Source organism: Podarcis muralis, chromosome 14, assembly GCF_964188315.1.
Source record: "Podarcis muralis chromosome 14, rPodMur119.hap1.1, whole genome shotgun sequence".
In the NCBI taxonomy this organism is placed as follows: domain Eukaryota; kingdom Metazoa; phylum Chordata; class Lepidosauria; order Squamata; family Lacertidae; genus Podarcis; species Podarcis muralis.
This window is the reverse complement of record NC_135668.1, coordinates 36,018,094-36,031,370: the sequence shown is the minus strand read 5'-3', so window position 1 is coordinate 36,031,370 and position 13,277 is coordinate 36,018,094. Positions and strand designations below refer to the sequence as shown.

The 13,277-nt window shown below is 45.2% G+C and overlaps 1 protein-coding gene across 11 annotated transcripts in view; it reads left to right on the top strand.

Moving 5' to 3' along the window:
• The first annotated feature begins 535 nt into the window (after positions 1-535).
• Positions 536-13,277, top strand: part of RBFOX1 (RNA binding fox-1 homolog 1) — a 1,459,388-nt gene continuing 1,446,646 nt past the window's right edge. For all 11 annotated transcript variants that reach the window (XM_077918365.1, XM_077918364.1, XM_077918368.1 and 8 more), the window contains exon 1: positions 536-934. In XM_077918365.1, coding sequence (XP_077774491.1) covers positions 686-934 — 249 coding nt within the window. In that variant the 5' untranslated portion in view covers positions 536-685. The remainder of the gene's footprint in view (positions 935-13,277) is intronic.

The following is a 13,277-nucleotide window of genomic DNA, read 5'->3' as shown; positions in this document are numbered from 1 at the left end:
GCAGTTCGAAAGCACGTCAAAGTGCAAGTAGATAAATAGCTACCGCTCCAGCGGGAAGGTAAACAGCGTTTCCGTGCGCTGCTCTGGTTTGCCAGAAGCGGCTTAGTCATGCTGGCCACATGACCTGGAAGCTGTACGCCGGCTCCCTCGGCCAATAAAGTGAGATGAGCACTGCAACCCCAGAGTCGGCCATGACTGGACCTAATGCTCAGGGGTCCCTTTACCTTTAATGGGATCTAAACTGCCCGATTTGATAAGGATTTTTTTTTTATTATAAAAACAAACAGAACCCTATTTTGATAGAACCAGAAATGTATAAACACTGAAACTGAGGATTTAGTCAAAGTAATCATTGTTGGGGGAAATGATCAATATCTGAAAGGTTATTGCATGTGTGTTTGGGAGAGAGAGATTAAAGTTTGTGCCCTGCCTTGTGCAGACACCGCTGCCGAAGGAATCACTCTAGCCAGCAGCAGAGGGAGCTAAAGAAATGGAAGTGACAAGCTTTGCAAAGGCACTGAAACACCAGCTAAATTTTTAAAAGAAGCCTGTGCATATCGGAGAGAGCAAGGCTGGCAGCTCTCAGAAGCCCCAAATCTTCCCCCAAAGAGGCAGCTTCGCTAGGCCAAAATAATACTGAAAAAAATATAGTAAAGTGCACAACCTTCCTTGTTCTTTTTCTAAAATGTCCAGTCCTGCTAGCAGCTTGGATGAGGCAGTGAAACAGAGAGTCAGAGATGGCAAGATGAGGCGAGAGGAAGTGGAGGATCCACAACCCGAGGGGAAGAGATTGAAGCTGGGGAACGATGGAGGAAGCATTGGAATGAAAGGAAGAGAAGGTGGAGAAGAAGAGGAGGAGGAGGAGGCAAGGAATGGAATGGCTTCCTTGGGCAGAGAAGAGTCTGGGACCCAGACAGAGGGAGAAGGCCAAACTGTGAGTAAAGACATCTGAACTGGTGGTGTGTGTTTGGGGGTGAGGCTTAAAAGATGACTTTTGGGGGACACACAGATGACTTGCCTTTGTGAAGTTGATCAGGTTTTGCACTAATGGCGCCATCCCGCCACGTCAAGAACAGCCAAATGTATCTGTTGAACCATTGCTGTTTCCTTGCCCTTTTCACTCCATGAGTTTGCAAGGTGTGACACTGACCTCCTGGTGAGTGTTTTGCGAGAGGCACTCGCTTCTGAGAGATGAGTTTCCCAGTCTGCTTCCTTCCACTCTTGGTGGGACAAGGGAGGAAAGTCCTGAGTGGGCTGGGGGCTGCCGTAATGGTCCATCAGTCTAGGCCCTTCGCTTCTTCCTAGACTTGGAAATAGCAGTCAGAGCACCTCGAATCTGGCAGAAGAGTTTGGTGGGTAGTGGGGCATGTTTTTAAGGGACGGGGGAATGTTCAGTTGGGTTGTGACTTTTCCAAAAGAAAAATCACATTAGGTAGGAGAATCAGTCTTTCTATTTATTTGTTTTTAAGTCTCACCATCATCTGAGTTTCTCAGCATAAACTGTGTTGGTATGTGTTCAGCGTCTGTGCTTGATGGCAGGTGCTGGGAATGTAGCTCAAAAGCCTGTTTTGTTTTGTTAAATAAAGAAAATGAAAACAGATGGGTAGCACTTGACAATTTCTTTGAAGCACAGACAGGTGAGATGCTTGCTCCTGCCTGTTACTTTCTGCACCTGTGTAGGTCTTAGCTCAGCTATTCCCCCAAATGGGGAAAGCAGAGTTTCCTAAGTGAGCTCATTGGCAGGATGGGAAGTTTGTGGTGGTGTCTTGTTTTGAAAAGCATGGTTTATCTTTCCAATCTCTCTCCTGCCCACCCGCTCCCAATCCTGGGTGCCTTTCTTGAATTGAGATCTGCTTCCTTGCCAGATAAGAAATCAATGACTGATACATGCTTTTGGAAGGATTTACAGACCTTGCTAATTTGAAAGGCAGAGAGTGTTTTTTTGCTTGATTCATCCCGCTGGCAGGATTATTTCTCTGAATGCAGCTGTTTTTTGCCTGCCTGACAGCACACAATTAGTATTTAACACATCATCGTTGGTGTACAACAGCAAGGAGCAGGCATGACATTTCTCTTCTTATCCCTCTCTGCTGCCTTGCATTTGGTGTTTGTGTACTGTTCAAATTCATGGGAGAACTCTCTCTGTGTTGGATGCTGCGCTGTCAAACTGTAATTGAACAGATCTTGTTAGTAGCTGCTGGAGAATGAAAGTCAAGTTGACTGAACCTCTTAAATGAAGGTGTAATTGAGTGGGATTGGGAAGTTACTAAACCAGGCAAAACATTGAACAGATCTGAGGCAATGGCTAAAGAATATTTCTTGCTCCGGTCTGTAAACTGCATGTTTTTTCCACACTCTTCCATTTTCCTGAGCTGTCACTTCAGGGGTAACTTTTGACAGGGTCATGCTTCTGTTTAAGGAGGAGGTACCAGGGAATTGTGGTGGTTTTCTAAGATACGTTTATATCAAAGTTGAGCAGATAGGCAAGGCATCTTTAAATCTGTCCTATGGGGAAGGTTCAGGGCAGAGCAAAGGAAAGTACATAGTTAAACTTGGGAATTTCCTCCCAGAAGAGGTTATGATGACCACTGACTTGGATGCCTTTAAAAGTGGGTTAGGCAAATTCATGGAGGAGCCAGAATCTAGCCAGAATGGCTAAATGTTCTACCTCCATTGTTGGAGCCAGTGTACTTCTGAATATTAGTTGCTGGTGAGTGGAAGAATGCTACTGGGCATGATGGCTGTGTTCTGTCTCTGCTGCTGGAGGTAGCATGCCTCTGCATATCAGTTTCTGGGAATGACAGGTGGGGAGAGAGTGCTTCTCACCTGAGCATCTGGTTGGTCACTGTAAGAACAGAATGGTGGACTACAGATGGGCCTTTGGTCTGATCCAGCAGGGCTTTTATGTTATTGAAGTAGCATCGGTTCCCATCAAAGCAACAACATGTATTTGGTGTTTTTCATAAAGTGCAGATCTGTTAATATCGGCTCCATATTGCAGGTGGGGAGGGAAGAGGTGAGACTGAGGGACTTGGCTTGCCCAAGGCAGTTGACTGACTCTCTGGCATAGGTGAAATTCGAATTGGCACCTTTCTGATCCGTTGTCTAAGCTCCCAGCTTTTAGGTTATAGCAGCATTCCAGATCCTCCTTATAGACCAGGGCTATCGGACTGCTGTTTCTCCAGATGTTGTTGGACTACAGCTCCCAACATCCCTTGACATTGGCCATGCTGGCTGCGGTTGATGGGAGCTGGAATCCAACATCATCTGGCAGGTTGCTGGGTCCTTGTGATCTGATGTGGAGATGTATAAACGATAGTGTTCCACAAATGGACAGGTGAGTTTCCCTCTTTGTTCATTTTTTATTGCTTAAAAAGAGAGGTTTTGAAGTGAAGTTGCGCTTAAATAGTAAGGGAATTCCAGTCAATCTCCCACAATGCTTCACAAGAAGAAATCTATTCTCAGTCTTGCAACTGGAACATTATCTATCTAATATTCCCAAAGGCTTGAGGCAGAGCAACAATTAGAAGAATAATTAAATTAAATGATCCCCTCATTTCCTGACTAAAGCTCAAACTTCTAAAGGGTGCTTAGTCTTGGACTACTGTGGGAAGGTACATTTGTTATTAAGAGTTGGGGAGAGGAAGCCACCAAGAACCCCTCTCTGTGTGCGTAAGAGCCTCCCTACTTATGTGGGGGTTACGTTCCTGGGGAACATAATCTAAACTTCTAAACCTCTGGAAACCCTTGAAAAACCCTCGAAAAAACCAGTAGCACTTACTAGATTGGCACGAATGGTGGCAATGGTAGCTCTCAGTCTTCCTCATCCCTGGAGTACAATGTGGGAACAATAACAAGCAGGGTAGACCGGTACACCGAAGTGCCTGGCTATGATTCAGAGATAGACAGATACCCCAAAGTGCTGGGGATTGCTAGCCATTTTCCTGTTCTTTTTGCTCCATTTTTGCAGTTTCCCCCCACTCTTTTTTGGGCCGCTTTTGCCCCTTTTGTACCCTTTTTGCAGTTTAAGTAGATTTATTTAATTATTTCCCTGCAGCACGCTTGGCTCGAACCCATGTAAGTGGGGGAAACGCCTGTATTGTTAAAAGCAGCCTTCCCAGACCTCCATTCCTCCAGGTGTTTTGGACTATAACTCCCATCAGGCTCCTGGTCTAGGATGCTGTACCCCAAAACATCTGGAAGCCATCAGGTTTGAGGATATCTGAGTGTCTGTGGTGTGAACTTAGAATCGTAGAGCTGGAAGGCCATTCAACCTCTGCTTAGAAACCTCCAATGAAGGAGAATAATAATGGATAATGGAGAGTAATAATGGGGGTGAGGCAGTCAACAAGGAATGTTTGGAGATACAGACAGACAATGGCACAAATCTGTCTCTCATTACCTAATCCTTGCAATGCCAGTTCCAGGTTTTGGAGGGCATTTGGGCAAGGCACCATCCCTGGACACAGTGTGTCTACATTTTCGCCAGCATTCTTGCCAGCTACTCCTCTTTCTTCTCATTTGCTACCATCTGCTTGCTTGCCCTCCTTACCGCTGTCTGGGCTGCCAGAGTGAGAGATGGTCCAGAGAAGGAGCAGCTCCAGGGGGTTCTTGTCATTTAGCCACACTGCTGGGGCGCTGGCAGATTCCCAGTGATGCAGGCTGTTGGCACTCTTGCTGCTTTTTACCGAAGGCAGAACCACAGGAAGTTGCCTTACACTACATCGGAGCAATGATCCATCTAGCTCAGTATAGTCTACACTGACTGGCAGTTTCTCTCCAGGGTTTTAGACCAGGAGTCTTTCCCAGCCATACATGGAGATGTTGGGAAGTAAACATGGGGCCTTCTGCATGCAAATCACATGCTGCCCCACTGAGTTGTGGCCATCCTTCCATCTCATCCAAATTCAGATTCAGTCACTGCCCCTGAATCTAGTAGTAGTAGTAATAATAATAATAATAATAATAATAATAATAATAATTTATTATTTGTACCCCGCCCATCTGGCTGTGTTTCCCCAGCCACTCTGGGCGGCTTCCAACAAAGATGATAGATACACTAAAATGTCACATATTAAAAACTTCCCTGAACAGGGCTGCCTTCAGATGTCTTCTGAATGTCAGGTAGATGTTTATCGCTTTGACATCTGATGGGAGGGCGTTCCACAGGGCGGGCGCCACTACCGAGAAGGCCCTCTGCCTGGTTCCCTGTAACTTGGCCTCTCGCAATGAGGGAACCACCAGAAGGCCCTTGGAGCTGGACCTCAGTGTCCGGGCAGAACGATGGGGGAGGAGACGCTCCTTCAGATATACTGGACTGAGGCCGTTTAGGGGTTTAAAGGTCAGCACCAACACTTTGAATTGTGCTCGGAAGCGTACTGGGAGCCAATGTAGGTCTTTCAAGACCGGTGTTATATGGTCTCGGCGGCCAGTCACCAGTCTAGCTGCCGCATTCTGGATTAGTTGTAGTTTCCAGGTCACCTTCAAAGGTAGTCCCACGTAGATGTCCAGAAAATTCCTAGTCCTCGATGTCCAGAAAATTCAGGTGACTGTGATTTCTCTCTGTATTTGTTTGTCAGGCAGCAGGAAGGGGGAATATGCCATGTCCCCTGAGAAAGTTTGAATGAGCATCAGTTCAATGGCTTTGCTCTCTCTCTCTCTTTTTAAAAAGGAGAATCTTTTGAACAAACCTAATAGCATTAGAAGTCCAGGAAATCAATGGGTGCACTGTAGAAAGATTTCCTAATAGTCCGTAATGATTAAAGAAGTACATTTTTTTTAAAAAAGCCTTTATTGGGCTGTTGTAAAAGAAATTCCACATTTTATAACTGTTCTTTTTACAAATGTTTGCTTGTTTGTGGATTCTGCAGCAGCAGCTCTTCTTGGGGGGTAGAAGCAAAGGAGCACCCCAGGTTGTTATGACTTTGCTAACCAGAGTGCAAAACCTCCCATTGTCTGTACTTGAAAAAGGGCGCATGAGGAGCAATGCCCATGGGGCATAACAGAGCCATAGCATGAATTCTGTTCTCCTTCCATGCAACTCTTCTGTGGATTCTGCTCCACCAATCCTGGTCTGCCCTCAGATAAGCTACACTTGCCTGAATTCTTCCAATCAGTCCATGGGGTGGCCTTGGCTGTCAGCTTCCTCCTCCTCCTCCTTAGTTTCAGTTTTGCCCTTGTAGAACTCAACAGGGGAGGAGAAGGATTGGGGACAAAGCTAGAGTGAGCTGGGTTTTTCTTTCATTGACTCTTGTGCCACCTACTGTTAGCCTCCTTACCTCGCGCCCCACCAGTCCCAATGTGCACCAGCCACCAGTGCACATTGGTGCACTTCGCTCATTGATTGGCTGTTGCTTTGCCTATCACTGGCTATGGCTCCATCCCCTATTGGCTTTCCACCCCATCAGTCCCAGGGTGCACCAGCCACTGCCACAACTCTTCCAGTCTTTCCATACCCATGGAACATGAACTCAGGGTGGGGGAGATTGGATCGGGATGTGGGAGATGATTTCAGGCCTCCTGACCTCAGTAATATACTGAATTCACAGGAGTGCAACCTGAGAGGGGAGAACAGGATTCTTGTGGATTTCTACTAGAGAGCCACCCATTCATGGCTGCTGCAATAGTGGCAGAGCTGGGTCCAGCCAAATATTTGGGTAATTTGCTTGGCAGGTTCTTAATCACTTGATCCCTTTGATCTGCAGAACTGGCACTGCTATAAAGGTAAAGGTAAAGGTACCCCTGCCCGTACAGGCCAGTCTTGACAGACTCTGGGGTTGTGCGCCCATCTCACTTAAGAGGCCGGGGGCCAGCGCTGTCCAGAGACACTTCCGGGTCACGTGGCCAGCGTGACAAAGCTGCATCTGGCGAGCCAGTGCAGCACACGGAACGCCATTTACCTTCCCGCTGGTAAGCGGTCCCTATTTATCTACTTGCACCCGGGGGTGCTTTCGAACTGCTAGGTTGGCAGGCGCTGGGACCGAGCAGCGGGAACGCACCCCGACGCGGGGATTCGAACTGCCGACCTTTCGATCGGCAAGCCCTAGGCGCTGAGGCTTTTACCCACAGCGCCACCCGCACTGCTATAGGTGCCATATAATACTAGTAAGAACTCACACTTTGCAACACTCTGCCTATTGGCATCAGGCAAGTTCCTTCACTGTATTATTTTTAAAGGTAAAGGTAAAGGGACCCCTGACCATTAGGTCCAGTCGTGACCGACTCTGGGGTTGTGGCGCTCATCTCGCTTTATTGGCGGAGGGAGCCGGCGTACAGCTTCCGGGTCATGTGGCCAGCATGACTAAGCCGCTTCTGGAGAACCAGAGCAGCGCACGGAAACGCCGTTTACCTTCCTGCTGGAGCAGGGAGTTGGCAGGAGCAGGGACCGAGCAACGGGAGCTCACCCCATCGTGGGGATTTGAACTGCCAACCTTCTGATCGGCAAGTCCTAGGCTCTGTGATTTAACCCACAGTGCCACCCGCGTCCCTTGTATTATTTTTGGCACCTGCTAAAAATCATTTTTTAAAGTCAGCCTATCCAGACATGTCATGTGTTTTATTCCAGTTTTTAGGTTATTGTTGATGTTAATTATTTCTGAATATTTTAAACAGTTGTTTTTAACAATTTTATTGTTTGGTTCTTTTTGTAAACTGCTTTGAGGTAGTCTCTCTCTCTCTCTCTCTCTCTCTCTCTCTCTCTCTCTCTCTCTCTCTCACACACACACACACACACACACACACACACAAAATCAAGTCATGTATAAGTTTTATGAAATAAAATAACAAGGCTTAAATTGTAGCCAAGTTTCTCCTGTTCCACAAAAAGGGATGTATGTCCTGTTGGAACACCCACTGCGCTAAGCTCAGAGGACAACCCAGACTAGGAGTGTCCACCTCCTTTACTAGGTCTTTCTGGATTAAATGACATGGCTTTGCCAGGCTCTTCCGCTTCAAAAGACTTACTCCTTGGACAGCCCCCATTGCCAATGGCCCATCGAGTCCAACAGCCTGTTCTCAAAGTGGCAGATCAGATGCCCCAATGGGAAACCACCAAAAGAGGACATGAGCGCATCAGCTTCACATTCAGCTAGGGGTGGAGTTCAGTATAAGCTTGGCAAAAGCATGAGTAGTGTGTCATTTCTGTAATCTCTGATATGAGCCTAATTCATGCATGGCAAGAGAGGATAGATCTTTGGAGGCCCATGAATTCTAAGTGTATGTCTTTTGCATTGCATCCAGCTCTGGCTGGTGGATCTAGCAATTCTAGGCTGGATCTAGACACATCAAAGTAGCGTTTCTGTTTAAAGTGTTGTAAATTTAAACAGACAAAACAGGTAGAGAAAAACGGGACTCCATATCACCCTCTGGTGGCACAATGTTATATTGCATATACAACGCATATAAATCACTTTTTCTTTGCCAGTCTAGCTGAAACAGAGCAGATTCTCCTGCCTTTCCCTGCATTAGGGAACTCTGCTTCTGTTGCTGATGGCAAGACACTTTCATCTTTTGCATCTTTGCTCTCCCTTACGCAACTTGACAGGAGCCAAGGCTGATGTTTAACTGGAAAATAAATGAATATATACAGTATCAAGGGGTTGGGGTTGTTTTTTTTTGGACAAGAAATTCATTTCAGGTTTAGGAAGCTGAGCAACACTTGGGTACTTTCTGGGTTGTGTTTTTAAGAAAGTTGTGATGAGAAGGACCCGGCAAGTGGGGCCAATTGATTTCCTGCCAATTCTGGCTTGTTTGTAGCTAGTACATTTTCTCCTCTTTGGGATCTAAGTGTTAAAAATATCAAGGAATGGGGCTTTCTCCACTTCCCCAGGGAAGCTGCTCCACAGCTTCATCATTCTTGCTGTTCTATTTTACATTTCTTGCAGTGTCACTTCTTTTAAAGATGCAGTGCAGTTGCAAAGCAAGGGGTCTGAAACAGGCACCATGTCTATTTTACTTTCCTTCCTTCCTTCTTTATTTATTTAAATAATTTCAAAAGAGTTTACTCCAGCCTCCCTGCCCCCTTGAAAGGGGAGGGTGCTGTGCTCTAGATGGTGTTGAGCTAATGCAAAGCAGGGTTGGGCCAGATCTCACCACCAGTGCGGGCCAACTTTGCAGGTCGGCAGGAAAACCCTCCCTCCTCATTTCTCTCTGTCAGTGCCCAGCATGGAAATGCAGCAGGCTGCCATGGGAGGATACAAGTGATCTATTTCTTCTCCAAGGTTCTTACCCTGGCTGAAATTAAGTGGCCAGCCTAGGGGCTCAAAGTGAGAAAGTGTTGGCGAGTGGTGAGACATATCTCACTGCCCCGGTGGGTGTAGAGGTCCTGTCCCAAATATGGACTTTTATCAAGTCTCTTCCCCCTCCATCCCTAGTAACCAGTGGCTTAGTTACTCTACCCCACCTCCTTCCACACCACTTGGTTATCTTGACTGCAGGCTGTCAGCCCATGATCAGAGAGACACCAGCTTTCCCTATGGAAGGGTTGTAGATCAATCGCAGAGCATCTGCTTTTGTGCACAGAAAGCCCAGGGTTCAGTCCCCAGCATCTCCAGGCAGGGCTGAGAGCTTGCTGCTAGTTAAGTAGACAATATTAAGCTTGATGGACCAATGGCCTGAGTTGCTATGGCAGTTTCCTATGTTCTTCAGGAGCATCCATAGATCAGTGAACAAACACCTGCTTTGCATGCAGAAGTCCCAGTTTTAATCTGCAGCATGTTGAGGTAGATCTGAGAGAAACCCATGCCTGAAATGTTTAAATTGGCCCCAATGCCTGTCGCTTTCCCAGAAACCGAATGTGCTTCTTTGCTTAAGGATTGTGGCCATAATTGCGCTACAAACACTTACTCCTACTCATTTATCTGCATCAAGCTGTCATTTAAGGCGCAACAGCAGGGTGGGTCAGTTGGCAGCCTTGGCTTGGGAAGAATGTGGAAAGGCTGATTTTTTTTGTTTTGTTTTTGCATGCTATATTTTAGTGCCAGGAATATAATGCCTTTGCTGAGGACATTTCAGCACCCTGGATAGTAGCAACCCCTTTTTTAAATAAAATACAAACAAACCAGAAGCCATATTTGGTTTTTTACAATGGTTTGACGAAGCGTCGGAGTTCAGTGTCAGAACACATGCTTTGCATGCAGAAGGCCCCAAGTGCAATTTCCAGCATCTCAGGGTAGGGCAGGGCAAGACCCCTGTCCTAAATCCTGGAAAGCTGCCAGACACTGCTACACTAGATGGGCCAGATTCAGTTGCTGGAAACTGCAGGTGGCCAGAGTGCTGTTGTACTCAAGTGCTACTTGTGGGTTTCCAATTGGCAACTGCTTAGTTCCTGTGAGAACAGGATGCTGGGTTAATCGGGCTACTGGCTTGATTCAGTAGGCCAGTCTTCCATTCTTAGGGCAGCTTCCTATATTACTCTGCCTTGTGTGTGATGGGAAGGCCCAGCGGTTACATCCTGGGCTGTGCCCAAGTCCAAGATCTGAGCCTGAATCCTCACATTAGATTTGTGCAGGTAGAAGAAGACTACCCTCTGCCAGCTGCAGACTGCTCAGCATGGCATCTTATGTTCTTCTGTGCCATTTAGCAGCCAACGACTTAGAGACATCCCCCTCCCACCCCACTCACAAAGTTTTTATGGCCAGTTTCCTTTGTATCAATTTCCAAACGTTTATGAAAATTACAATCTTCAATAACCATTTTCCCAAAGATGAGCCGTTGAGCTAGACAAAAGCTGCAAACATTATGCAGATGGCTGCAAATGGGTTTCTGCCTCACTGCAGAGTCTTTCTTTTTGCAAATGGTTTGGAGGAAATGGAATGGAATTCTTGTGTGTGTGTGCAAGTTGTCAATGTATTCAGAGACAATTCCAGGGGTGTCCTTTTGCCTCCCCCCGCTGCTTCCTCTTCTGCTGGTGGGATGAATATGAAACTCTGGCTGAGAGGTTGCAATTATAGCATTGTTAGGAAGTGCTGAGCAAGACATTAGCTGGTCACTTGGATTGGGTTCTGTCATTTTTCACAGAAGCACAAAGATTTTCAAGATGATCCAAAACTATTAGCATCTTCCTTGCACCAACTGAGTTCCCTTCAGAGAAGGCTGCAAATCAGATGTAAAACTTTGGACAATATTCTACCTGAAATTGGTCCATATGTCAGAGATGAGAGGAGCAAAAGTCTAGGCTCAAAGCCTCTTCAGCAATGAAGCCGATTGGGTAGCCTTTAATTAATCAACAAAACAATTGATTTAATTCGAGTTATCTCTTGGGTTTAGAATGGGTTATAGCCATTTCCCCAAAGGCAAATGTTTTTGTCCACAAGACTAGATGGATGGAGGAAGAAATGGACTGAGTGTGCATTTAAAGACAAACTTAATTCATACCTTCCAGAATGAAGAGGCAAACTGAAATGCAGCAGTCTTATGCAAATTGCTCTTCTCTGAATTTTGTGATGCAGTTCTCCAGCCAAAAATGCATGTGTGCATTTATATTAGTGAAAAGAACATGCAATTTGAAAATTGCTTGGAAATTGTAGGCAAAATTGCCTACAAACATGTCTATATAAGGAGAAATTTGCACTAAACTGCCGATGAATCTTCATGAGAGTTTTTAAAAATAAAAGTCACCAACAGATGTGGAAATGTATGGAAATGAATATAAGATTTGAAAAAATGAGAAACTTAGAAAACTGACATGGACAGATTTTTCTATCCCTAAGTGAGGAAGCACCCAAATTGCATGAAGGAATCTTGCACCTGCAGAACTCTGCTCGTGAAACTCCTATGCCCAAACTGGGGGATGCACATCCTCACTGCAGCCCTATATAGTGTTACCTTGGTTCTCAAACTTAATCTGTTCCAGAAGTTGATTCCAAAGCCAAAGCGTTCCAAAACCAAGGCACGCTTTCCCAAAGAAAGCAATGCAAAATGGATTAATCCATTCCAGACTTTTAAAAACAACCCCTAAAACAGCAATTTAACATGAATTTTGCTACCTAATGAGACCATTGGTCCATAAAATGAAAGCAATAATCAATGCACGGTACTGTAAAATAAATAAGCCAGTATTGTAGATGATAAAAATTAAAATTATTATTTTTTCTTACCTGCACTGATGATAGTCATTGTTTGGATGGGGGGGGGGGCTTTTATCCATTTCTGCAGTCACACAATCGATCAATCAATCAATCAATCAATCAATCAGTAGCGGAACTGAGTTCCACACAGTCACAAAATTAACCGAAAAAGCCTCAAAAACAAAACCCCAAAATAAATATCAAAAACAAAAGCGCCAAACCTCATCAGTTCCAGAAGTCCATTTGACTTCCAAAATGTTTGAAAACCAAGGCACAGCTTCTGATCAGTGCAGGTGCCCCGGAAACAATAGCTGACAGCCGCATTGGACGTTTGGCTTCTGAAAAAGGTTCAAAAACTGGAACACTTAGTTCCAGGTTTTTGGCATTTGGGAACTAAGGTGTTTGAGTACCAAGGCATTTGAGAACCAAGGTACCACAGTACAACAATCATGGTTAACTTGAGAGTGTGGGGCCCTGAGATTTAGCTGACACAGAGTTGGCAATCAGTAATGTTAAACCTTTTAAATTTGATTTTTCTTTTTTAAAAAGGCCATTTTTTAAAATGAGTGTCTTGGATCTACTGTTATCTGCCCCAGGTATTTGGGGGTAGATCAGGTTCTACACTTAAGTAAATAAAATAAGTTTTTTCTCCTATTATGTAATGACTAGGAACATGTGATAAGGGAGCAACTTGCCTCTCTGTCTCTAGTCTGGCTACTCCCCCCTCATTGCTCTCTCTGTCACCAGTCTCCTTCACCTGCAGAGCTGTTGAATCGCAGTGGATGTCACTTAGTTCATTTTTGTCAAAGACAGGAATGGGGAGCTTAAGCAACTGATGTTTAATTGTTTTTAAATGATTGTTCCCCTTCCTGTGTTTTTAGCTGTTTAGTTATTTTATCTGCAAGCGGCCTTGTATTCCCTGCCAGGGAAAAAAAGATGGTGTATAAATATATAACATAATAATGATGATTAGTATCACTTGTTAGTTGCTTGTCACTCAAAGGTCTCCAAGTAACTTACAACACATTGAAAAACATCAATTTAAAGACAATATACCATCAAACCTGAACAACCCACAGGAACTTTGGGCAGCATACTAGTAACAAAAGCATCATAATCTCAGGTCACACGACAAAAAACCACCCTGGATGTGCCTAATTCCCTCCCCCCCCCGTATGTCCAGCAAGGATTATTCCATTCATCTTGATGTTC